Source organism: Plectropomus leopardus, chromosome 6 (genome assembly GCF_026936395.1).
Source record: "Plectropomus leopardus strain MGB_pleo_1.0 chromosome 6, ASM2693639v1, whole genome shotgun sequence".
NCBI classification, from domain to species: domain Eukaryota; kingdom Metazoa; phylum Chordata; class Actinopteri; order Perciformes; family Serranidae; genus Plectropomus; species Plectropomus leopardus.
This window is the reverse complement of record NC_142181.1, coordinates 9,231,039-9,257,663: the sequence shown is the minus strand read 5'-3', so window position 1 is coordinate 9,257,663 and position 26,625 is coordinate 9,231,039. Positions and strand designations below refer to the sequence as shown.

General features: G+C 39.0%; 2 protein-coding genes across 11 annotated transcripts in view; one reads left to right on the top strand and one right to left on the bottom strand.

The window, feature by feature from the left end:
* LOC121943293 (rap1 GTPase-activating protein 2-like) overlaps positions 1 to 21,980 on the top strand; it is a 109,797-nt gene extending 87,817 nt beyond the window's left edge. For 5 of the 9 annotated variants that reach the window (XM_088078639.1, XM_088078637.1, XM_088078636.1 and 2 more), the window contains 21 exons: positions 2,246 to 2,281; positions 5,890 to 5,922; positions 6,590 to 6,622; positions 6,848 to 7,069; positions 7,181 to 7,284; positions 9,020 to 9,098; positions 9,683 to 9,736; positions 10,547 to 10,630; positions 10,739 to 10,839; positions 11,331 to 11,460; positions 12,198 to 12,353; positions 12,630 to 12,701; positions 13,587 to 13,673; positions 13,828 to 13,968; positions 15,101 to 15,250; positions 15,770 to 15,882; positions 16,481 to 16,579; positions 16,725 to 16,848; positions 18,666 to 18,768; positions 18,882 to 18,955; positions 19,786 to 21,980. In XM_088078639.1, coding sequence (XP_087934765.1) covers positions 2,246 to 2,281; positions 5,890 to 5,922; positions 6,590 to 6,622; positions 6,848 to 7,069; positions 7,181 to 7,284; positions 9,020 to 9,098; positions 9,683 to 9,736; positions 10,547 to 10,630; positions 10,739 to 10,839; positions 11,331 to 11,460; positions 12,198 to 12,353; positions 12,630 to 12,701; positions 13,587 to 13,673; positions 13,828 to 13,968; positions 15,101 to 15,250; positions 15,770 to 15,882; positions 16,481 to 16,579; positions 16,725 to 16,848; positions 18,666 to 18,768; positions 18,882 to 18,955; positions 19,786 to 19,794 — 2,004 coding nt within the window. In that variant the 3' untranslated portion in view covers positions 19,795 to 21,980. Of the gene's footprint in view, positions 1 to 1,985; positions 2,058 to 2,245; positions 2,282 to 5,889; positions 5,923 to 6,589; positions 6,623 to 6,847; positions 7,070 to 7,180; positions 7,285 to 9,019; positions 9,099 to 9,682; positions 9,737 to 10,546; positions 10,631 to 10,738; positions 10,840 to 11,330; positions 11,461 to 12,197; positions 12,354 to 12,629; positions 12,702 to 13,586; positions 13,674 to 13,827; positions 13,969 to 15,100; positions 15,251 to 15,769; positions 15,883 to 16,480; positions 16,580 to 16,724; positions 16,849 to 18,665; positions 18,769 to 18,881; positions 18,956 to 19,785 lie in introns of those variants that run through there. The other 4 variants (XM_042486795.2, XM_042486794.2, XM_042486797.2 and 1 more) reach the window with 2 other exon arrangements.
* LOC121943295 (uncharacterized) lies at positions 15,110 to 25,831 on the bottom strand. Of its 2 annotated transcripts, XM_042486803.2 has the most exons (6): positions 25,568 to 25,831; positions 24,353 to 24,679; positions 23,991 to 24,242; positions 23,851 to 23,879; positions 23,595 to 23,708; positions 15,110 to 15,248 (listed from the first exon to the last, which is right to left on the bottom strand). In XM_042486803.2, the coding sequence occupies exons 1-5, from the start codon at positions 25,617 to 25,619 to the stop codon at positions 23,610 to 23,612; spliced, it is 759 nt and encodes a 252-aa protein (XP_042342737.1). In that variant the 5' UTR covers positions 25,620 to 25,831; the 3' UTR covers positions 15,110 to 15,248; positions 23,595 to 23,609. The 2 variants fall into 2 exon arrangements, with proteins under 2 accessions (XP_042342737.1, XP_042342736.1); XM_042486802.2 differs by lacking the exon at positions 15,110 to 15,248 and having other exon boundaries at positions 22,635 to 23,708; positions 25,568 to 25,828.
* Positions 25,832 to 26,625: the final 794 nt, after the last annotated feature.

Sequence of the window (26,625 nt, the reverse complement as noted above, 5' to 3'; positions counted from 1 at the left end):
CTCATTGGTAAGGCATATATTTCCCGGTTCCTCTTGCTTTGTGTTTTATGATTGATCCAGACTGGTGAATTTATTAGTGTGACTGTGCATCTCAACATGTAGTATTGGCTGTCAAAGTAAAGTGTGGTTATATTTTTATCTGTGGAAGTGTGACCTTTTAGTTTTTTTTATTGGGTACAACATGATTCAACAGCAGTGCACTGTGTCGTAGCCATTTGAAGATAGATTCTTTACCAGGAAGGCTTTTCTGAATTTCCTCCTTTTTAACAAGAAGTTCAGTTTGGTGCCATGAATTGACATCTCACCTACATGTACATGTACAGTTGACACACTTGAGCACTTTTCCCACTAGACAAAGAAACCCCTAACACTCAGTAACATCTGGCCTTTGTCTTTATACCAGAAAGGTCACACTCTTCTTGGGACAAATGACTTTGCAGAAGTTGCAAGTATTTAATGGTTCCTATCGGTTGTAATAGAAATATGCAACAAATCCTTACACAACGGTGTGAATGATATCTAAAGAATTAGTGCCCAACAAATGATGTCTTCATGTTAATTTAACGTGAAATTAATTACTTAAAAAGTAACTAAGCCCCCAAACCTTTTTTTCAGTTGAAAAGCAATATGTATGAACATTTAGTACCGTTGTTGAGTATTAAAATTCCACATATTGTGTATAAATATGCAAAGTGACTGCCCTCTAAAGGTTGAAATCCCAATGTGTGAATTTTGCTTTTGGCTGATTCTGATAGCAGGAGCCCGCTTTCTTCACCAACAGAGCCCCCTATTGCCACCCCATTGACGCTGTCACCAACTGACTACCCAACCCCACACTCCACCCTGTCCTCTCGAAAAGAAAGGGTCCTCTGACACTGCAGACTCTGAGAAGTGGGTTGTTTTGGAGGGGGTAAGGAAGGTGCTGTGGATCGAGAGGTGGCACGATTGGGTGACTGGCCGTGTCATAACCGCCCTCCCAGCCCATTTTTAAGACTTTTTCCATATTCCAGGGAGGGGGCACTGAAGCCAAAAATGTGGGGTTTAGTTACTGTAATGTTGACATAATCCTGTTGACATAAAGTTACATATGTTGTTGTCATGTTATGCATGTTGTGTACTTAACTTGAAGTAACATACTTAACTTAAAGTTTGGTAGCTAACGTTTAGGTATGTTAAGTTACTACTGGAACATTTTTACTCTCCTCCATGCGGCTCTCTTTTGTTTACTAACCCTGCTGTCTGGTATGTCTGACACTCAACGTAAAAATCTTAAAAAACAGAATTCATACTTTCCTTTTTTCTCTTTTTTTCTCACTTATATTTATTGTGGTTTTTCAGGACAATAAAATACAATAGATGAACATACAAACAAAGTTTACAGAAACAACAAACAAAAACACAACCAAGGCACAAAAACTAAACAAAACAAAACAAAAATTAAAAACACACACACACATTTCATATGATTCTTAGGTAGCAGTTTTATTGAGTTATATTACCTTGTTTAAATACATTACTTCATGTTCTTAAGTGTCGACATATCTTGGTAGGTAACTTTCAAGAAATTTACTAAATTGTGCCCATATTTTGAAGAATTATTTTCCCATTATTAAGTCAGTTTTTCCATGGCTAAAGGAAGTCATACTTTTCTACTGGCAATCAGAATGGAGTCCATTTCTTATTTTTAGGGTTTTTTTCCTGTATTAAAAAAAACCTGCATATACACACCAATGTTGGCGGAAGAGTAAATCTTTAACCTAAACCACCCTGCACACATTTGGTTTACACGTTCTGCGTGTATGTGCCAAAATGTGAGCACAAAGACACAAAACTTGACGCCCCCGGGGACAGAGGCGTGTGAACGCACTCAAGGATGCATGTGTTTGTGTGTTTCCGAGGAAGTGGTTGCTTATCAGTGTGTGTGCATGCGGGTGTGAGGCTGGAAGCCTCTACCCTGCCGTGCCCTCTTGACACTGCTAAGTTTAAACTGTGAAAGAGAGTTGTACACAGTGAGCTTGCTGGCAATCTACACTGCTGTCACCACCAATGTCACCGATGTAAGACCTTTAAAGTCAGACATTTTGGTTATGCTTTGAGCATCGTAAAACTTGTTTAAAGTGTAAATTAAAAGAGGGAAACAAAAGGACGCTGACTCTGCTCTTGTATTTTTGCACTCTGAGAGTCAAAGTTTAGCAGTATTGCACCCTGCTTTAGATGTTTAGTAATCTTCCTCTGTCTTTTTCAGTCTGCAGAGTTCTTCGATATGCTGGAGAGGATGCAGGTATGAAATTCTTATTAAGTCTTTTCTATACATCCAGTTTCTCTTTTTGTATCTCTTCTTTATTTCACTACCTTTTTTCTTCCTGCTGAGCAAATGTTGCATATGTGCAGTGTAGAAGCATGCTGATTCTTGCACAAAGTCAAACTTCCAACAGAACTTGAAGATACTGTGAAATGGTGTCGGTACTTTCTCTTTTTCTTTGCCCATAGCCGGATTTAACATATACACGGATACCACGTAACCCTAACCCCAGGTTGCTCGGTTCACTCTGCCACTCAGATTGGTTAATGGGCATGCTGGGGGCAGAGAAGAATAGCACTGCAAAGATCTGGACTGTCATAGCTATTTTCTCCTTCTCTGTGTGGAATTAATTCAATTCATTGATTTTTTTTTTTTTTTTTTTTTAAAGTCTCTCTGTCCTTGTATGAGTTTTTTGTGCCTCCCCCGGGCCCCTTAGGGCACAGGCTTTGAGTAGTCTGAGGACACATGGGGGTATAAAGGAAATAGAGAGAGGAGGAGGAGGAGGAAGGTGTGAGGAGAAATGTCAGAAAAAGAAGACAGAATAAGTTGCCAATGAAAGACAGCAAGAGAAGAGAGTGGTTTGTGGTTCATGACGAGATCTCCAAAATGTGTCAATTTGGCATCTAGTCACAGGAAATGTTCATAAATTGAAAACAGACTGACCCCTAATTTATGCAGCATGAACATCAAATAGGTGTGAATTGATCGGTCGCTGAAAGGAATGAGTCAGAAAAAGTGCGTATTACATAGCAATCCATTAATGCAGCATATAAAAAAGTAAAGGTGAAGACTCCTCCGTGTCCCTCATGCAAAACCTCTGATTTGGAGTCATTATTATCCTTGAAAGGATTTTGTATTTTGTATTTTCCTTTGAGCGACAAATCCCCTAAAAAAGATCAAAACCAGGAATTCACTGACCCCAAGAACAAGCATTTCTTGTGTAGTCTGTCTGATAATGGCACTGGGTGATATATTCTTTCATTACGATTTGGCTGTGCACTGTAATTTATTTGACTCTATTTCACTTACAGTCCTGCAGAGTTCTGCACACTCAGTCTTCATGAGAGGGAGCTCAAAGTTCACTTCACTCAGATTAAAATGAGCTAGTTCACGTTCACAGTTCGCAATTTGAATTAAGAAGTTCACATTAAAAAAAAGACCTTTTTTACGTTTATGTCTTGTGGTATTTTGGGGTTTTTTTCGGGGTTTTTTTTTTATAAATCCTTGCGATGATTCACTTTACAAGACTGGTCAGATGTTTCAACTCAGTGTGTCATTTCAGATTTGTTGCTGATTTGGCTGATGTTCAGATACGGGTTTTTTATAGCTGACAGGCACGATTTGCATGAAGATTTTTTTTCCCACTGGAATCAACTAATTTTGTTCATAAAATTCCATATCAATATGAAATGCCTTCAGCTGTACCAGTGGCTGTGTTGTCTTAAGAGCCATCAGCATTAGCCATGCTGGTGTTGTATCGGTATGCTGGGTGCCGCATCATCTGGTCCTGTAGAACAAGTGTCATTGGCTCCCTTGGATTGGACGCTCACATTTAAATTCATAAGATACAAACTGATGCATTCACTTCACTATTTACCTAACAAATAAACCAGTAAAATGATTCTGCTCTTTAAGCGTTTTTATGCACAACACCACCGTCATGTTGCTGTAAATACTCATCTAAGCACCAGATATGTATTAATCCGCTACTGAAAATAGTTCCCAATAAATGCACATTTACTTGAGTTTGCTAAAAACTACATAGCCCAGCTGTTATAGAAACTAAAACTTCTATTTCAAAACACAGAACTACATTTTTGAGACACTTTTTAAAGATTTGTATCTTCCGTATTAATGAATAGGTTCAAGTACCACAGACAAGGAAGTTTGGACTTCCATATCTTTTCGTGTGATTTGTTGAGAAAAGAATCTAGAACAAGGCCAGCCTCATACTGGGATTTTTAGTCACACACACACACACACACACACACACACACACACACACACACACACACACACAGGAAATGTGCACCTCATCCATCTTTTCTGACCATCAGCATGCATCGACCTGGGCTCTTGAGCTCTGCCACCTGTAACTCCACATATGGAACTGAGTGTTCAAATCTCGCTTCAATACTGTAATCTGGATAGCGCTGATGAAGGTCACCTTTTTGATCCTCATCTCTTTTTTTACCCCTCCTTTCTTCCCCCTCGTCTAACTTCACCTCTTTTTACCTCCATTTTCCGCCTTTGTTCTCTCTTCATCTGTGTCTCTCTGTTAATGTCTAGAAATTGAATCCTCTTCAGAGCATCTTTTGGATAAGTCTCGTTTTGTTGACAATGACTCCCCCGCGACTCTAACAGCTGCTCCATCAATATGCACTCAGACAGACACACACCACTACACACCAGACTGAGAAGTGTGTGTGTGGGTCTTGAGTTTGTACTTGCGCTGTGTAAATGGATTCTTTGTGTGATCGGTGGCATTAGAAGTGATGGTTGTGATGTGTATGTTCAGCACTCTGAATCTCCACACGTCTTCATTTCATCATTTATATGCTCAGTCATGTAGACAAGCTGTTCCACTGGGCCTGTACCATAATTGGCCAATTTACTCCATGTCTAGCAGGTTTGCTTCTAATATCTGTATAAATACACATAACACTGGAGCCTTGGCTTGTGTTTCAGTGCTGCTGTGTTCCAAAAAACAGGAAATAACCAGTGATGGATAAAGTATGCAGATCCTTTACTTTAGTAAAAGTATTGATACCAACTTGTGAAAGTATCCATTATAAGTAAAAGTCCTGCACTAAAATATTACTTTAAAAGTAAAACTTCCCAATGCAGAAAAATCATGAAAAAAAAACAACAAAAAAACACCCAATAAACTCAAAATGATAAATAGAAAATAGAAAATATATCCCAAATTATTAAAAAGAAAAACAGAAAAAATGTAAAAAAAAAAATTTAAAAAATCTAATTATTGAAAAAAAATAGAAAAAAAACTCCTCAAAAATGTATAAAAAACACCCCAAAAATATATATTTTTTAAATAAATAAATTAAATAATTTAATGTCCATCAAAGTATATAAGTAGTTTTATAAACTCCTGGTATGTTTTGATGCAAAAATCTTAATCTATAGAGTAACTAAAGCTGTCAGATGAATGAAATGAAGTAAAAAGTACAACATTTCCCTCTGAAATGTAGTGGGGTAAAAGTATAAAGTGATGTGAAAAGAAAATACTTAAGTAAAGTACAAGTACTTGAAAATTGTACTAGTAAAAGTACTTAGTAATATTCCACCACTGGCAATAACAAATGAGGTAAGGAAAATTTAGGATGTCTGAAAGCTGGATTCAGAAAAAGAGAGAGTGACTAAGTGTGTGTATTACCTGTGTGTATTTGTGTATGCGCTGAATTACCATGTATGACTCACTCCGCTGTCATCTGGCAACAGAGACAATGAGGTCTGACAACGAGAGTGCCATGTTCCAGGACAGTTTGTAAATGCACAAAAATAAATGAAAGTTGCTTTTTGACCCTTGTGCTTTTCCGTCCTCATGCTGCGTTCGGACACTAAATTAGGTCCCTAAAGCCGAAGAGACCAAAAGATGGAAGGTGTGACTGGACACCAGACACGCTTGCACACATCTGAACACTTTATGTCTGCATGTTGTCCTTCATCACAGCTTCACCATGCCTCCCTACGCTCTGTGGTTGTTCTCGCCTCATCTGTCAGCCCATGAGGGATACTGAACCCCTTCTTTTCAGATTTTTCTCAGGCTTTTTAAAAGTACAAAATCAATAGCCTCCTGATCTGATTGATTATAAGTTGGATGAACTCCAACTGTCAATTGATCCTCTCTGGACTGACAGTATCCTGACTCCTGCTGCTGCAGAATACAAATGACTGGCTGTCCATAGCACTGCGCCCTCAGCGGTGCAGACGGGCCTCAGCAGTATTTAGAGGTCACACACCGGAGCTGTGCTATGTTAGCAGACTGCCAAACGAGTACAGGCTCATAACAGCTCCTAACCCCAGGGGCTACTGAATCCTCTGACATCATCAAGGGACGACACGCCCTCACTGATGTCCGCTGATGACTGTGCATTTCAGGCTGTTGCATCATCACCTAAGAGTTCATTTGGGATAATAAGTTGTGTTGCCTTTCTGTTGCTGTGTTTGTGCCCGTGTTAGCATCTGTATCATTGTGCTGAAAGTCAGTGAAGTACACTTATATCACAATAAGTCCCTTTAACAGTGTGTTTGTCCTCTATTTGACAGGATGACTATATCCCCTACCCACGGATAGAAGATGTGAGTCATTTCTCACTCACATAATACACTCATAACACACATATACATCCCTCTCATGTGTGACCACTAGCTAGGAGTGTTTCCCACAATAGATAGTACATTTAAAGTACGAGAACTTTGAATTTTTTTATTATTACATGCTTAAAAAGCTTATTCTGGACAACTGTGTTTGCCCTATAGCTGTTATTTTTTATCATATTTTTATCTGCTGCCCTCCTGTGCAAGGTCCTGGAGAAAGGTGGTCCATACCCTCAGGTTATCCTGCCACAGTTTGGGGGTTACTGGATTGAGGATGTGGAGGCACCAGCAGGGACCCCCTCCTCCTCAGAGTCCAGTTTCTGTGAGGAGGAAGATGGAGGAGAGGGCATGAGCCCTGGTGGGGGGCACAGCTACCGCCTGGAGTGTAACAGCACTGCCCGCGCCTACCGCAAACACTTCCTAGGAAAGGTGAGTGTGCGTGCACTGATCTGAGTTTCACTGTGCATTTAGCCGAGCACGACTGTTATTGTGTTTGACCTCAACTCGCTCTCGCGCTAACAACCGCTTTTCTACACTCAGGAACACATGAACTATTACTGCACTGGCAGCAGCATCGGCAACCTCATCATGTCACTGAAACATGAGGAGGCTGAGGGCCAGGAGTTCCTCCGAATCATGCTCAGGTACCACTGTCTTAATTTGATTCTTTTTTGTGTCAAACTGTTTAAAGTATGCCCAATATACAGTATATAGACTATCACACATAGTGTTGAGTTTCACTATTGGATCCAGGCTGCTGGTTTTCTTTCTCCTGATTTGTTTTTCTTCTCACTCACAGTACATCGGTTCACATTTTGGTGTTGATGCCGGGGACATGCCCCCCTCCTTATTAAGAACATTTGCATTTGTATTCTCCTATAAAAACATAAAAGTAGCAGACAAGCAATAGTTGCAATCAGCTTTAAAACAGAAAGCAGAAGAAGCAATCACGCATTGTTGAATCAGGAAGTATCATAAAATTTCCATAATAAGTTTATGCAAAAAAGACACAAATTGGTGCATAAAAATTCAGCGGAATGCAGGAAATGAAGTTTACCATAATGATGATAAAAAAGGAATAGGAGTCAACAGCCATGTTAGAGGCTCTCAAGCCTCTCATCCAAATATGGTCACAATTGGTTCCAAAAATTTTAAGATGGCAGTGGCCATAACACCAAACTTAAGAGTTATAGACCGGAGTCCACAAAACAATGGATGATTTTACAGTGGCTATGTGCAGTATTTTTTAACAGACTATGGTTGAGACATGACAATCAAAGCCACACATGTCAAATTTATTGTGGCGCAAGACGAAAAAGAAAAAGGATTACCAAGTCTGGAGGACTCATCCTCTGGGGAGCTTGAATCTCTCTACCAACCTTTATGGCAATCTATTTAGTGGTTAAGGAGAAATTCAAGTTTGAAACCAAGTTGGTGGACAAACTAAGTATAAGCAACAGAGCAACATTGCCATCCACAGAGCAACACTACTAGCAATGTGTTTTTTTTATGTTCCCAGAACGTTCTTCTGAACATTGAGATAACTTCTCTATAAACATCAAAGAAATGTTAAGAATGTTTTTGTTTTATTGTTAACATATCACATTACATTACAATGACATTACAGTTTTATTTTTTAAAAAAAAGGTGCGTAATCTCAGGCCTCAAAAACATGTCCTGTATGTTGCTATGAAAATGTTCTTGTCGTAAAACGTTATGTCTAAGTCAGCATTTAACCTTACAGGAACATTATTTGAAATGATAAACATCCTTAAAACGTTCTTTGAACATTAAATTAAAATGTTTTCTTTAAAACATTATTACAACTTGAAGGTCACGTTAGCCAATGTTGTGGGAATGTTACCTGCTAGCTGGGACACTGCTAGTGTGACTGAAAATGGTGATAATACAGGCCTCCCTCGCCCCGAAAATGCGTATGGATCCTCCCTCTTTCTTTCTCTTTTGTTGCGTCTCTGTGTGCTCTTCATCATGGTTAGCTCTGAACAGATTTGTGGTGCTGCAGTAGATAGCTTTCCTGTCATTACCACAGTTGGTGACATTTTCATCAGCAGAAAAACAATGAAGTAATGACGTGTTTTTCGATTAGCCATTGTGGAGGCCGCAGAGGGGACAGTAGCCAGGTGATGGCTAATCTCCTTTTTGACAGCTGACAGTGATAATGCCAGTAATATCGCCAGAATCTCTACAATGTGTATCAATCAACCCATCAATACCTGCTGTCTTTTTGTCTTTAGTTTCTTTGTGCTAATATCACCTAATTACATATAAAATAGGAATAATAACAGTAAAGAAACTCTCTCATGGTCCAGATTTCTGAACAAACTGATCAGCGGAGCTCCTCTTCTTGTTCTGTTGCAGATCGAGGATCAAAACAGTTCATGACAGGATCTCTTTAGCAGGCATCAACCAGCTGCCGAGCGTACCACAGATAGCCAAGGTAAGATACAGTTCACAAGTACAAAAGGTATCATTTTTCATAAAAGCACCTCTCTCGTCAGGTATACAGAGCATTATCTACGCAGAATGGCAGCTTGAGAATCCGATTTGATAAATGGAGGCACGTTACTAAAAAGAGAGTTTGTCTTTTCAGTAGCTCAGTGATCTCATAATTAAATCATGTCACAACAGCATTCAGTATTTTTTAATCAACTTTACAGCATATAAACATAATGCAACACAACAGGTTACAGCAAATAGAGAAGAGGTAAAATAAAAAACAGAACAAAGCAACCAATCAAACAAACACAAAGTTAGATAGTTATATATCTTAAAAATGAAACTTAAAACCATGACATGTTTCGTGGTAACTGTTAATTCTTGCAGTCAGACTTGCATTATTATTTGATATATTAATTAAATACTATTAACGTTGGAGTACAGCTTTCGTGCATAAACTCAAAGGCATGAAATAACCTTTCCCTTTTGTTGCTTGCATGGGTTTATGTTCCACTATATAGTCTATAATGAGATTCCTCTCGCATCATATCAGTCAGTATATTTTGAGTCTTTTTCTTCTTTCAGCTTCTGTGTGATGATGCCACAGGGCTGAAGTTCAACCCGGTCCTGTACCCTCGGGTGAGTTTATCCTAAACTTTCACATCACACCCTCATTATAACCAGTCTGACCTCAGCTCCTCTGGTCTGTCATAAATGTACTTGTTCTCCTGTCTCTGATTCTGTATGACAAAGAGGAACTGTAGGGTCGAAAGTGCTAATGACACATTCGATAATTAACATGTCCTCTATCCCAACTGACCACTGTGGTTCCTACCATCTGATGTGACTCACAGTAGGGTTTTCCAAATTACCAACCCTACTGGTTAAGTTCAGGCAGCAAAATTACTTGGTTAATTCTGGGAAAAGAATTATGCTAATGCCTTGATAAACTTTTCACTTCAGCCCCATTTTCAAACTCTCCTAAACAGAAAAAAGCTCACAACTAATCAAATATTATCCTCACAAGCCCCCTACCTGTCTAACATCTGCCCTGTTCAGTGAGTGCATTATTCAAAAACAACTGATGGCACAAGAGGGCTACAACTTCCTGAAATGGAAGAGGATGGATCTGTTTCTCCTCCTGTGAGCCAGGCGGAGGAGTGTGATGGAGCATGCTTTCAGCCTGTGCCTCAGGGAAGGAAAAAAACCCATCTGAGGCACAATCTGCAAGAGGCAGCGACGAGTTCATAGCCTTCGCTGAGGGCCACGACAGTTCGTTGCATGTCAGCCTTACGTAATCCGGGGCCCGATAAACCTGCCCTGGAGACATGTTGGGGAACATGAAAACATGTTTTTCTAACTACTACAGCAAGTAGAAAAAGTGTTACAAGTTGAGTGAGATAAGTCATGATGGAGAGTAAGTAGGAAATCGTTTTTGTGTATGTACAGGGATCCCAGTTGATAGTGGCTTATGATGAACACGAGGTGAACAACACCTTCAAATTTGGAGTCATCTACCAGAAGTTTGGACAGGTGAGTGGTCATTTTGAACTTGTCAGTGCTATGCAGTTTATCTCTCACACACCATTTTTATTTTATGGTTTCCTGTCCTCTACCTTTCTCACGTGTCCTCCTCTTAAGACATCAGAGGAAGAACTTTTTGGGAACAATGAGGAGACGCCGGCTTTCAAGGAGTTTCTCAGTATCCTTGGCGACAACATTGAACTTCAGGACTTTAAAGGGTAAGAGGAGGAGTAGAGTGAATGAGAAATAAGGAAGTAGAGCTAAGTGCATTAAAGGAAAAAAAGAAAGACAGGTTTCAGTAACAGAAACCAGAGAAAAGGGTCCACAAGGTTCAGAAATATACAACAATAGCATAGAACAGCAGGGTTTAATCACTGAAAACTGAGCAATTCGGCCTCAGTGTGTAACTCAGATGAACTTCTTAGCAACATTCAAGAAAATAAAGAGCCAGATAAAAAGGTAATCAGAGCTTTGTGAACAATTGTCTAGCAGGCTTTTGTCCTTTTGTGTTACACTTGTTACTTTTACTCGGAAAGCTAGTAAAAGTAAGGAGGCTTGCAGTCATAGCTGTTACAGCACACGTTTTGGTTGGCCTTGCAGCTAGTGATGCACAAAATGTGATGACACTGAAATTTAAAACACTTAAATGTAACCTTATCTTATTACTGAAGGTAACACAGAGAATGTGACGTGTTTTTAACTGTGACAGGTTCCGCGGTGGACTGGATGTATCCCACGGACAAACGGGGTCTGAATCTGTCTACACTGTCTTCAGACAGAGAGAGATTATGTTCCATGTGTCAACCAAGCTTCCCTTCACCGAGGGAGACGTCCAGCAGGTACAAGACGTTGATGCTGACTTTATGACTATTAAAGTGCTAGAACACTTAAAAGTCGGACAGACAGACTAAAAAGCACTTTCTACCCCAGAGCAGTTGCACAGTAAAACCGAGCTAAATGATTTTATTGTTCATACATGCCTTAAGCATGACTTGAATGTCAGCAAGATTTTACCTCTGCTGTTTATGAACTGCTTAGACGACTACCTCACTGTCATGATTTATTATCACTGTTGCTTTTTAACTGCACTCTTATGTATATACTTTTTTTGACTTTTGTCTTTTAAATTGCCCTTTTTTACTTCTTGGCACTTTACTATTTCATGTTTTGCACCAGACTGAGTTGCTGTTGATAATTTTGTTGCATATTTACATATAATGAGAACATATAATGAGAATACAGTCTGATTCTGATTCTGTTACACTGCAGGTACAATCGTTTATAAGTATCAATATTAATCTACTCAGATGTGGTTATTGACAGTGTCTTATGCTGTTCTCATTGCTAAATTGGCATTGTGTAGTCTGTGGTTAATTCTCAAATCAAATGTTTGCAATGTGATATGAAGCCAATAAAACCCTCCTTAGAAATGAATTAATCCCTTGTGCATTCAGAGGTTGATGTTTCATAAATTGTGCTCTTGGGTTTAAAGTGTTCCCTTAGCAGCTACACAACCACAAAACCAAATTTGTTGATCAACTTACAATCTTATGAATTTTCCCCTCTGCTTCTTTAGCTCCAGAGGAAAAGGCACATAGGAAATGACATAGTAGCCGCGGTCTTCCAAGAAGAACCCACGCCATTTGTTCCAGACATGATCGCCTCCAATTTCCTGCACGCTTACGTGCTGGTGCAGGTTGAGAACCCCTGTACAGAGCACACAACATACAAGGTACAAAGCAGGCATGTGTGGTGGCATGGCAGTTCTCTGTAATAACTGTAAATGAGTAAATCAGATGAGTTGTGGGGAGTGTTTGAAGCTGCCAGTGGTTGTTGTCAGCTGGGTACTGGAGAGAAAACAACAAGGTACACAATCAGTCAGTTATCAGTTGCAATGGCAAAGTGTTGGCAAGTTTTCTCAGAAGTTGTTTCGTCCTCAGCTTGAAACCAGAGTCCTCCTGGAATACATGCTAATAATGTGTTACTGTTATTTGTTTTATGTCAACAGGTGTCTGTTACAGCGAGGGAGGATGTGCCTCCTTTTGGACCCCCTCTCCCAAACCCAGCTGTCTTTAGGAAGGTGAGAAAAAGAGTTATGATCAATGCAGGATACAAAAAAAAACACCTTGACTTGACAAATTCAAAAATGACTTGAAGTTGGTCCAGCTGGGCAGCGGTGGGCGGTGCTTGGTGCATTGCTCAGCAATTTCCAACATGGCAGCAAGGTCACAAATGCTCTAATTTTACAGCTAAACAGTATAGCTTATTGACAGCTTCATTAGAGACAGGTTACTTTTGGTGTGCAACAGCAAATTCTATCTAATGTCAGTAGATGCAATAGGAGGTGGAGGGACATGATACCCTCGATTCTCACTTGGGTTATGAAATGAAAAAACTCGGACTATTTTGTACATTGTTTTATCACTACATTTACTGAAGTAATAGATCTGAGTAGGGCTGTACCCGACTCAGAATTATCTTAGTTGAATCAGAATCTGTTTCTGGCTTTAAACATGACTAATAATGTTCTTAAATCAACTAAATCTTTGAATTTCATCACGTGAGCTAATAAACAGCCTGTTAGTATGTTCTCTGACATTCACCTTGTTAATCAGTCTTATTGTTCTTCTCTGTGAAACTTACAGATGTTAGTATTAGTTATATACACGTTGCCCCACACCTGAAATATGGAAGAATAAGCAGAATCCAAACTGTCCTTTGCTTTGTTCAAAACACCAATGCACGCGATGAGCAGTATGTGGGGAGACTGAGAGGATTTGAGGCAGATGTGAGGTTGATCTTCTTGATCAGAATCAGTGTACTGCAATAGTATAACCTGTATGGTGCTGATTACAGGTCACCATTTCCTTTCCTCATCTTTACCCCCCACCCCTCCACTTCATCATCTAACTCTACCCCTTTTCTCCCTCTCTTTCTCTCTCTCCCTTTCTGTGTCTCTCTCCAGGGTCCTGAGTTCCGAGACTTCCTGCTGACAAAGCTGATCAATGCTGAAAACGCCTGCTACAAATCCGACAAATTCGCCAAACTAGAGGTGACACACATCCGCGCGACCACGCTCAAACACCACAGCATGCCTGCAATCAAAGCCCAGCTTCTTCCATAACTGTCACCATAATCATTGCCAGCCCGATGTTTTCCTACATGGATATTGTGTGTGTGTGTGGGTGTGTGTGAATTGATTCTAGGGGCGAACGCGAGCTGCGCTGCTGGACAACCTCCATGACGAGCTGCACAGACAGAGCCAGGCCACGCTTGGTCTGAGCCAAGCGGGAGAGGAGGACAAGCTTGAAAACGGGGGACACGGGGGTCTGCTCGAGTCCTTCAAGGTGAACATAAACCTGGACAGAACATATACATGACACCGTGTAATCTTCTCTCAGCTCTGTGACATTTATTTCATCACCGTCATGACAGAGTGTGAAGTTTTTGTGTTGTAGGTCGACTAAATGTCACATCTCTGCAAGATGACTTAAGATGCTAAACCATCAGTGGCTTTATTGCTGCTTTTCTCTATGCTCCAAGATTTTGACATTATACGCCGAGAGTTAGTGTGGGCCTGCGCATTCGTGTGTGTGTGGGAATGATTGCAAACATTACTGTGCTTATGCATTTGTAAAAGTGTTTCCTTTCACTTTGTGTATCTTAATTATCTCTTCCATTTTCTGTCATTTGCTGTCTGTCTCATCACTCACTGTCTCTTCACACTCTTTTGTCCTCAACCAAAGGCTAATTGATGTTAATATTTCCATTAAAATGTGTATTTCCATCTGTGTGTGTGTGAATGTGTGTAAAAGAGAGAGAATGTGTGACTAAAGTGACAATTTGGCTCTCTTACTCTTCACAGGCATTATGGACAGCTACTTTGCACATTCTGCAGTCAGTCCCAGGGGGTGCTGTTCTCATTGCTGTGCTGGCAGTCACTGTGTATTACCTTACTGCATTACTGTAAATTCAACAGAGGATCTCCCCTTTATTAATAAACTTATTGTGTATGACGTTGTTTGTGTTTATGTTTTCAAATTAGCAGTATTAAAAAGAAAAAACATTAAAATTATATAATAGTGTGGGGTTTTTTATTTAAATTTTACTGGCTGAAATGTATTATGGGCTTTAAAATTAATAAATCTTGTTATCAATGAACTATATTAATATAAAGTGATTAGTATACTAAAGATTAGTACAGCAGTGTCCATTCATTCTCAACAACTCACTTGGCATCATTCTTGAAGAACTGCGTCCCCTGGTGGTGCTATTGTGCAATAGCATTTATATGTTAATACCTAAAAATTAATTCTACATTTACACTGGAAAAAAAGTACTTTTGTTCAGTACCATTACTTTCCACATCAGTTTTCCCTTGCACACTCTTTCTATCATCAACTTTTTCCTTCACCTGGCTGCTTTGTTCCCTCTCCTCTGTCTCCTCCTCTCATTATCTGTCTCCTCTCACTCCTCCAGAGAGCCATGCGTGTCAGGAGCCACTCCATGGAGACCATGGTGGGGTCTCACCGTCACAGGAGCCCCGGGGTAGGAGGTGGCGTCCCGGCCAGCGTTAGTGGAGGAGGGCTGCCGCAGAGCACAAGCGAATGCACAAAGAGCACCTTCACTGTGAGTAAGAGGGTACAAAGGGGAGGGAGAGAGGGAGAGAGGGAGGGTCACTCAGCATAGAAGGAGGCCTCAAGAAGGGACAACTTGTCCCAGACAGAAAATGGCATTAAAATACTTATATTTTATTTTGTTTTATTTTATTTTTATTTGTTTCAGTCATGTTAATGCACAACAATCAGATTTAGATTAAAAAAAAACCTCTATGAGCAGAAAGGGGAAGAAAAAAAAATTATTTTACCTTCCCCTTTCTCACACCATAAAAACAAAAGAAATAGATGGTCTGTCAATTATTGTTACTTAACAAACAACACTTGCAGTTAACTCTGTAGAGAAAAAAATAAACATCTAGAAGAATCGGGAGCCATACATCATAAACAAGGGGACAGATTCCCCCTGATAGCTTAATATAGTCTAATTATTTTCATAATAAGTCAACTTTATTGTCAATTTTACCATGTCTTTGTTCCATTTCTTTAAAGAAAAGGAGAAACTTTTAATTCTTTAATCTATGATCTTCAGCCTCCTGTATTGTCAGCCAAGTCTCCTCTGAAGAGCCCAGTAAAACGGCGTTCAGGCCTCTTCCCCCGTCTCCACTCCAGCACAGACTCCCCATCGGACAAACACACACGCAGGTCGGTTTCACTGTTTTAAAAGTCACTGCATTTCCTGTTTAGTATAGGATGCGACAGATGATGTCACCGATATTTGGCATTTTGCCGATTAGGAGGTGCCATTTTATTTTAATGATTGCCAGTGAATTCTGTAATTAAAAGATGCGAAGAAAATGTCAGCATGGAAAGAACTTTTACTTGAACAGTGAGCTATTTTTATTTTTTTATTTATTTTTACCAGTTCAATTTTCACCTTACTTTATAAATTAAAGTTGCTGGTAACTTGCTGTATGATGTTGAAAGTTTTAGTTTGACCATTTGCTAAAGGCATTTAAACAAAGTTTCATGTTGGTGTTTCTTTTATTCTAAATTCTAAATATTAACAAAAAAATGTTCAGTTTTATTGCAAATTCATATTGGTTTCAAATATCTGTTATCGGGCTTATTAATCACTAATAATCGGTATCGGTATCAACCCTGAAAAACCAATATTGGTCAACCCCTAGTTCGCTTTCATGATTATGTTAAGCCAGATAGCAACATTGTGGGTGTTTTTTTCATACAGCTACCTGGCGTTCAGGAAATGGTGTTGTCATTAATGTGTTTTTTTTGTCTGCAGCGACCACAAGCCTGCAGAGATCTGCCCGCTGTCCCAAGAGGTGAAGTCAGAGACGTCATCTAATCCCAGCTCACCTGAGATCTGCCCCAACAAAGAGAGGTAAGAACAAAACAAGTTCCTGTAGATCATCTCAACACACCTCTAAATTCTGTAAAGGGGAGATGGCTAAAGGCAATGAAGCTGCCTTCTCATTGGTCGGATTTTCTCGCATTTTTAGCTTCTCTGCATCTGTTTTCCTCAACAGGCCATTCATCAAGCTGAAAGAGTGCAGCAGCAGCAGCAGACCAAACATTTCTCGTTCTTCATCCAGCACCAGCAGCTTCAGCAGCACCACGGGAGAAACAGAAGCTCTGGAAGAACTGGAGACGGTGAGTGAAACACCTTTAATGAAGTGTAATTAAATCACAGAGTTCTGTCCCACTTTATTTTGCTGTATTCATCTTTGTGAGCCTGCCCTTACAGGGGGAAATAATTTAGTGTTTGGGTATAAAGTGGAGAGAGCAGAACTGAAAACAGATTCTTGAAAGTGTTAGGTTGTTGGTGGCAGCAAAGCTTTCATGGGTGAAATAGTCTGTAATTACGGAGAGAACTGTCGAATAGAGAGTGTTGAACATCAACACATTGATTATAATGATTACAGCTCCTCTCACTTTCTGTGTATCAGATGACACAGCTTGTCAGTGTTGTTTTAGAGATGCTGTCAAATCGTTCCTACTCTCACAATTCTCCTAGATGGGAATGAGTGTGCACAGCTGCACAGTGTGCTGTTAAAATATGATTATTGAAGGCCAGAGAAAATAGTGGAAGGTGAAGAATTAAAGCACAATCATGATTATCACAAGAGAAGATTAAATAATGTTTTTCTTTCCCTTAAATGACCTTCTCCTTGTTACGTTTTGATTAATTTGAAGGAATAGTTCAACATGAAATTCTGAATATGCTTGATCACTTTCTTGCCTAGAGTTACATATGCATGGTAAATACAAAGTAGCTGTTTATCTAAGCCATTGTGAGGTCAAGAGAAAAAAAATCCTAACTGTTAAATGTTATTGTTCGATTAACCAATATTGTGTGGTGGGACACATATAGTGTATTTTGAAAGTCAAGTCAAGGGCCTTTAAAAACTCTGAGGGCCATAACTGATCCCCAGGCAGGACTTTGGACATGCCTGTCTAAGCCTAACACACAGACTGTCAACAGCTGGTCTGGCTGCCTCTGAAGGTAACAAAATCTGCTTGCCAGCACCCCTAGAGCTCACTAATTAAAATATTATGTTTTGTTTGTTTAATCCACACAAAAACCCAAGTGTAAAACAAGTTGTGGTATTACTGGGCATTAACTAACTTGGGAAAACACCTTTAGAAACCTTTGCTTCTGGCCAGGAAAAAGTTACCCCCTGTAAAACAGCACATTTTTATTTTCATGCTTTGGTTTTTGAACATACTAATTACTGAGCTTTTGAGATGCTGATTGAGGGATTTTTTTAAATCTTTGGACATAAGCAGCCAAACTACTGTTTGCTTACTAAGCTGAATTAGCCTAACCAGCTACTGGCTGTACCTTCACAAAAGTGCATACAATTATTTTTTGCAACTCCCACTCTTTTGAACTGTCCCCCTTAACTATTAAAAACACTAAATCAGTTAATAACTCTTGGAAGCTATTTTCTGTCTTTCTATGTTTTTTGTTTCATAAGCACTTTTTTTAAAATAATGTTTGTTTTCCTCCCATGCCGTTTTTATGCCTTTACATTACTATTCTCTGTACAATTTTAATGTTTTTTTTCTACTGTTTATTTATGTCATTATTATGTTTCTTCATTTCTTTGTTGTACACCTCATTTTATTTTTAAAAGGCACATTATTAATGAAATTTACTGAGACTACTTACTTGCATGGCTTAAAAACTATAAATAATGACTATGCATCATAACAATTTCTGCCATCTTAAAGTTTAACCTATATTATGCAAATGACTCAACAAAAATAAGCCAGGTTCGGTTGGCTCTTCCTGAAAATCATCCTTTTCAGTTTTACTTCCTGTCTAACGTTTATTGCCTCTAATTTTTCTGACAGGAAGGTTAAAGTCAACTTCAGCAAAATTCTCGATCCACTGAGCCCTTTCAGTTTCTCTCCTCCTTCATCTCTTCCTCCATGTTCAGTTTCTTTGTACTCTAATCCACCAGGCCAGCCATCCCTCTATAGCGTCCTCCTCCGCCTTTAGTCCTTCCCTCAGTATCGACAGCCAGGGATCAGGTACGCCTGTCATCATGTGCCGCAGTCCAACAGGTAAAGAGAATATTCACATTCCACTGTCAGCAGTGACAGAAAGACATCCTCCGTATGATAAATTCATGGGCATTTCCTTCCTGTCTTTTCTCTTTTCTTTCCATATTCTCCAGATGTGAAAAGTAAGACGTCACCGAGGTCAAACTTGAAGTTTCGCTTTGACAAAATGAGCCACTCATCCACAGCTGTAAGTCTCGAAAGGCATGCCTGGTCATAATATTTTAATTAATATCCTTTTAAAGCAATTTTCAAAATACATAGTGTAGATATTTATGAATGAGGATTAGGGCCAAGTTGAAGAAAAAAATGTTAGATTTCAAGTCATAATATTATGAGATTAAAGACGTAATGTCGAGAATAAAGTCATAATACTATAAGGAAAAAAAAGTCTGAATTTTATGAAAATAAAGTATTTTTGCAAGAAAGGAGGTAATATATTATAAAAATAAACCTACTGCCAGCACACTCTAAAACAGGCAAAAGCACAGGCAGCCTCCTTGGCAACCGGGGACAATGGTTGCCAAGGAGTTTGCTGGCAATATGTTTATTTCCATAATATAATAATCCCTTTCTGATAAGATTATGACTTTTTTCTCATAAAATTATTACTTTTTTCTTGTAAAATTACAGTTTTATTTTCTTAATATTACAATTTGGTTCTCATAAAATTCCTTTTTTTTCTTGTAAAACTACGACTTTATCCTTGTAAAAGTCCAAGTTTTTTTTCTCATAACATTAAAACTTTATTTTCAAAGTCTCTGTTGTAAATATAGGTTCGAACTTTTTAAAGCAGAAACTAACCTAATATAGTGCAGAAAGCAGTAAAGAAAATAAAGTCACCTGGTGTGTTTTTGATGCTCACTGTCCATCTTACGGACAGCTCATTATCTCCGGATCACTGTAATGTCATTGAAACAGGCAATGTGGTGTAGGGTAATAGGCCCAGAGTGAAAGATGCATGCTGTCAGCCAACACTCTCCTCTAACTGGCCTCTCTGTTCTCTTTCCTCTCTTTCAGTCTGAGTAGCCTTGTGGAATGGAAATATCAGACTTGCACAATAAAGGGAAGGCGCGGGTTGACAGAGCTGCAAAAATGAAGAAATATCACAACCAGAAAATCACTGTAGAACCACTCTCCTATGCCAAGGATAATCTGACAAGATTACCAACTGCACCAGAGTCCCCACACACTATAAACTAACTGACAATACTGTGAGTGTATAGTGCAGAGACGCAGCTGACGTGTTGGCTTTCTTTTTATCCAGCCTTAGGCTACAGAAATTAGTCCGTGTTTTGCCAATGTTTCAAGTTGCTGCTTCTCAGTTGTTAATTATTCACATCAAAGTCTAAGCATGGCTGTAATACTGTGAGTGGAGGCCGAGCGAGACTGCCTCAGCTTTTTCTCAAGCATCTAGTTTAACAGAGAGACACAGGGATCTAGAGGAATGGTAACATGAGACTGTTGCTCTTTATCTAGTCCACTGGTCAGTTGAAAAGACGTCTTTAAGAAGTGTCACACATGCTGATGTTCCCTTTTTGCCTTTGCTCTCGAATGATACGTCTGGCAACAGTTCCTCTTTTGTCTAAAAAAAGTTTGCAGACAAACTCAAACATGCACAGAAACATGATGTAGACTTACAGTAGCAGCACTTTGTAGGTGACAACACTGGGAGTCTCAAATCTCCACCACATGATCTGAGCTTGTTCTTTGCATATAAAAAACGCCTTTCTAGGGAACACCTTTGATTTTGAGATGCTTTTGTAACTTGGCTAGCTGCTGCATTGTGTGTGCCGCACTATCAACACAACATCACTGAAATTCAGTCGATATCTGACAGCATTTCTGCACATGTAAAGGGTAACTTCAAATCCCTGAATTCAAGTGCTTGGTTAGTGGGAATTAGCTCATAGGGGGCACAGTAAGGGACACTGCCAACACATTTTGCTATAAGCTTATTTTAGCCAAAGCTGCGCCTTACAATCTATCAAAAGCCCTTTTCACCACTGATGCTCTCTCTCTCTCTCTCTCTCTCTCTCTCTCTCTCTCTCTCTCTCTTTCTCTGTCTCTCAGTCTGTCTCTCTGTCTGTCTGTCTGTGTCTCTCACTATGTGAGAAGACAAGAATCTTCTGGATCTGGTTACAGCACAGTTGTGGGTAGCCGATCAACACCCACATTTGCTGAAAATAGACGTTGCACTTACTGAAAACATTTCACCTCCTGATACCTCCCATTGAAGCTTGCTAGCTCCGTGTATCTGTGTCTATGTTCAGTGGAACTTTTGGACAGGAAAAGTCTTGCAGGTTTAAAGTTTCCCAGCATGTGAGCTGATGACGATGACTTGAAAAATAAAGATGCTTCAGGTTAAATGAACCTTTGAACCACACTTTGGCAAAAACACTTTGAATGTGAACTTGGAGCTTTTTTTTTTTTTTGATTTGATTTGATGCTTTGTTAGTTGTTATTACAAAGTCTCTTAGGCCAGTTGCTTACAAGCACAATAGGACATTAGGTCCACTCTAGTACTCAACTATACCCTAGCATTAGCCTGGAGCTGCACAAACTAGAGTTAGCAGGGCAAAGTGGGAGTGTGCTAATGAAGAAAAAGCTTACAGACGCACATACGTGTTTGTGACCAAATAACCAAACTGGAAGGTCTTTGGAAGAATATCTAAACTGTGGAGAGAACCATTCCTGGATGGCTTGATAGTGTGTAAAGTTGTTTCACATCAAACTCAAATCCCAGATGGTGCAGAGGGTCAGTTCACCCAAATTAAAAAATCCCACTTTGTAATTTGTGTGACTTTTTAATTTGCAAGGATGCTGTTATATTCCTTGACCTTATGGAACATAACAGCGTTGACTAAAACACACTGTGCTCACTCAGTGTAGGCCAGTGATTACCTCGAGCATGGGATGCAGGGACAGAAATAACACAAAAGCAGGAAGTTCAGATGTCATTTAGTTCGTAGCAGGTATCACCTCAATGCCCTGCAGCCTTTCCTCTGTTCATATGCTTAATTTATTAAAATGATAACTTCTTTTGCATTGATGTCATGTAAAAATGTAACTGCAGAGTATGCTAATTAATACGGTAAAAAAATGATTAAGGAAATATATTAATTTAAAAGATGTCTAAACATGTATATGTATATTTGGTTATGTAACGTGCCATTGAGAATTTATTCTAAAATAAATTGTTGTATTTTGTGTCATTTATGTGGTATTTCATTTTTTTTTTAATCTCACATAGTAATTGCAGCACAATACAGGGGTGTTTTTATGCCTCTGCACTAGCGACACAGTGAACACAATATTTCAAGATCACCTTTACGGAATTGCTTCAAATTTGGCACAAACATCCATTTGGACTCAGCAATGCAGTGATTCAGTTTCGTTGGTAAAAGGTCAAGGTCACTATGACCTTGCATCTGTCTTATTCTTGTAAACCACACTATCTGAAGAAGGTCTCGAGGGAATTTTCTCAAACGTCCACTTGAACTCAACAATGCACTGATTAGATTTTGGCTGGCGAAGGTCAAGGTCACTATAACCTTGCAACTGTCTCATTTTCGTGAACTTCTTTCAGTCCCTGAAATTTGGCACAGACATCCACATGGATTCAAGAATTAACCGTTTAGATTTTGGTGGTCAAGGGTCAAACTCACTGTGACCTTGAGTCAGTCTTATTCTCATGAGTGTCATATCTCAAGAGGGCCTTGAGGGAATTTCCTCTAGTTGGGCACAAATGTCCACTTGGATCTAAAAGATGAACTGATTAGGTTTTTGTGATCAAAGGTCACTGTGACTTCACAAAACAGATTTTTGGCCATAAATTTAAAAATGCATATTCCATTGTAAAATGATGATGTGATTAAATATTATTTTATTTTATTTTACAAGAGGTCAAAGGTCAGCTTCACTGTGACATCATAACATTCTGCAAAGACAATTTTTTTGGCCATTATTTAACGCCACAACTCAGGAACAGAAGGGGAGACATTTGATCAGATACTGAATTGGTGACACTACTCTGGGGTGTCCATCCTGAAAGTATGTCAATTGCATAGATCTTCTGTGTTGCCCAGGGGATGATGTGTGTGAAGCATCGAATATGTAGCTTCTTTTCAGTAACATTAATAACTGAAGCATTGTCTACTCTCATAGCTATATATGAACCTTGAAGGACATGGATGTTAACTGCAATTTGACTGATTGGTGGAGGCATACAGCCAAGAGTCGGTAAATGAATAGTTGTTCATACATAAATATTTTATGACTACATCAGAAACATTGGTAAATAATATTATACTCAGAGTTTGTTTCACATTAACTGCATTTAATGTTTTGCTTTTCCAAACATTAAAAGTGACATCTGTGAAAGTTTGCCATAAAGCTGATTTTTTTTCTCTCTGCAGCACCTCAGGCTGGTTCAGCTGGTTGATGCATGCTGCAGTATCTCTCCTCATTATCTGCTCCACTTGCTGTCTATTATGCTACCTGCACATGAAGGATTTTTGGCACTATAAACAGTCATTACTTCCACATCAGAGCATAATCAGGACAGTCCGTAGACATGGATAGCCAAAAGTTACTCTGCTGGATGATTCTGTATCTTGTTTTGTCCTCTGCTTTGATGATTTTTTTTTAAATATGCAGGTTAAATCTTGAGCTAAAGAATGTCTTTACAGTGAAATAATAGAACGTCAAAAACGAAGTCATGCAAGCGAGAAGCTCCCAGGTTCTGCAAACCCACATCAAATGTTTCCTGAATTTGTCAAAAGTCAAGCAAGTTGTACATGATAGATCCTCAGAAGATGATTTTTCACCTGCTTTGACTGCAGTCAGGAAAATCTGAGGGATGAGTACTCAGTGGACTGGTCAGGTGCTCTGGTGGCTCTCTGCTGTCTCAGTGCATCCTGGGAAATGTCTGCATACACCACCTGCAACATCATGAATGAAAAATGAAGCTCATACAAGGGCATATGCATGGACTGCAGACTTCTGCATGGCTAGTCAAGGGAAACAGACTATACTGAGGACAATGCAAAGGCCATCCTGTCTGGAAACAGGATGTTAACCCACCTCAGCTTTCTGCCGCGACTTGGGGGTGGCTGCAGAATACAAAAAAAATAATGAAAGACCAGTCAGTGAATAGAGCTGTTTTGGTACTGCTACGGTAACTTTGTATCTGTGTAAAAGACCACTAAGTAAGAAAGAGATACCTTTGTGAGAGGGAATGCTCTGTTTTTGGGGTACAGGCATGGGCTGTATAGGGCATCGAGGTGGAGGCTGTGGAGCCGAGCATTGTTCGTCTCTATATACAGCTGCATGATGAGTGGACCAGGACCTGGGAACTGGCTGAGACTTGACCTTTGAACTCAGACAACAAGCCAACCCCAGAATGATGGGAAGGCAAAGAAAAGCACTGGCACAGACCAGAACCCTGTGTAACGTACTCCTCGGAAAGGTGACAGCTGGGGCAGGACACAAACAATATAATTAGATTTTTCTGTTTAAAAAAACAAAAAATAAGGTAATCCTGTTACATACTGTGTGTATAATAATGATATATAATTCTACATACCTGCAGTGACGTTAATATACTTAAAATTTCCCTGCTCATTGTCACCTTTACCCCATTTTACATTGCATCCATAGGAACCTTCATCTAATTTGCTGACTTTCACAAAATCCAAAATTAGTTTAGTTTCATTGTCTGAGAGTTTCACATTGGAAAGAGTGTGCCTCACACCTAAATTTTCTTGTGTTGAATTGCTCCGAGTCCAGTTTCCCTCCCAGTGCCTTCCACAGTGCCGAACCACACAGAATAGAGACAGACTGCCCCCTGCTGGGACATGTAATGTCTCACGTTCTGCCAGAACAGCCTGGCTGCATTCTTCAGCACCGAGACCTAAAAAAAGGGAACCGGTTGATAACAGTGCGTTGCATGGATAGCTAAAGGTTGAAATGTCATGTTGTGAAATGGTGTCTGCCGCTAATTCGACATATATTACCAGGAAGTCATTTCTGAGAATTATTGCAAGGTGCTATGACCACATTAAGTGTTGAGTAATAAAGATTATGGAGTAATTTTATTACATATAACAAACAACCTTGAACAAATGGCTATAACAGCATGATACCATCATATGTTTGTAAGTCTATATATTAAATTATATCAAAACTATTTTGTTAACAACTTTGCAGTATTATTACAGTACAGTATTACAGTACAGTATAGTATTAGTACAGTATTATTACAACAGTATTATTTAGATAGCTTAAGAGGCTGCAGACCCCCACACACGTGCATCTGACCACTTTTTCAAAAGACATACACTCAAGGGCGTAGGTTTTGTTTTATCGTATGAAACAGGAGGGTTGGAGTCCTCCGCCAGAAAATTTTGAGTTTAAATATCTTTAATTTTGTCAATAATATATCTTCTATTTAAAATAAAAGATTTTAATGTCAAAATGGAATCAGTGATATCAACATAATGAGAAACCTTAAAGTTTAACAAATATTTCATATAGATCATGATTGTGATTATCATATTAAATGGGAGTGAGTTTCTCCAAAAATGGGCACATCGAATATCAACAATAAGTTTCAACATTTATTTTAAAAGATCTTACAGATTCTAAGTTAGCCTCACTTAAGTTATTAAATCAAGTTAGGTAAATTCAAAATCAAGATGGTGTGGTATCAACATAATGTTTGGGAAAGGTTTCCCTTATTTGTAATCAGAATTTTAAAAAGACTTCACATTCACAAATTAACAAAAAAATTCTTACTTACCAGTGTGAAGAAGACAGAGACAGCTGATGACACTGAGGAAAAGGCAGTACATGTCTGACTGTAACAGTCAGTGTAGTTTCTCTGTTCAGATTAAGCCATGGCTCGTGTGGAAGGCTGTGGGAAAAGTGCTTACTGAAATTGTCGTCAGTTGCTGGCAGTGCATCAGCTTGCTCTTTCTCTCACTTTCTTTTCCTATTCTCAATAATTTGAAAGGGTTTCCTTTATGCTGCTGCTGCTCTTGTCCAGAGGGCGATAAAGGAAGGAAGTTAAACTTAACACACACTCACACACAGAGGCTAACAAATTACAGGAAAGCAATGACCTCAGAATATACACTTTCCAACAGGAAAGGGGCCAGTTTAAAGAGACAGCATTATAGAGAGAGGAAAACCAAGCGACATCACCACTAACTTCTTTCTTTGTTTGCATAGTCAATCTGTAATTAGTGACAGGCTTTATTTAGCCTACACCTTTACCTATCAGATGGTTGATGTGTTGCATGGTCACCCTGATGGAGGCACACACGTTGAAATACATGACTCTCACAATCATCTTATTTTTCATGAAATACTTTTTCCATACATGTCCTCTTTAATGACCTCTTTCTTTGTACATCACTTGTGTAGTGGGTTATGGCTGGAAAGTTGTATAACCCTTAAACCAGCATCCAAACTGCCTTTCCAAATACTTGGCAAAACCTGATTTCATTTTATACAGATGTTTTTATACAATATATTTTAGTATTTTGATTATACTATAATTCGAATCAATTCTATTTTTATTATGTTATATTAAATATTTGGTTTTTTCTACCTTATATTTAAACAGATTTTATGACAAGATTCATCATAATTTGTATTTATTTTTATTTGCTTATTTTTAGATTTATGTGTTTGTTCATTGGTCTATTTTATGAGGTTACTTTTATTATCATATTTTTATTGTATTACTATTACTACTATTATATTAGATTACTACCGTCTATGATGTTGTATAATTTTTTGCAAAGCCATTTCTCAGTGTGACGGTTAAAGAGATAAAATATCTGGAGTTATTAA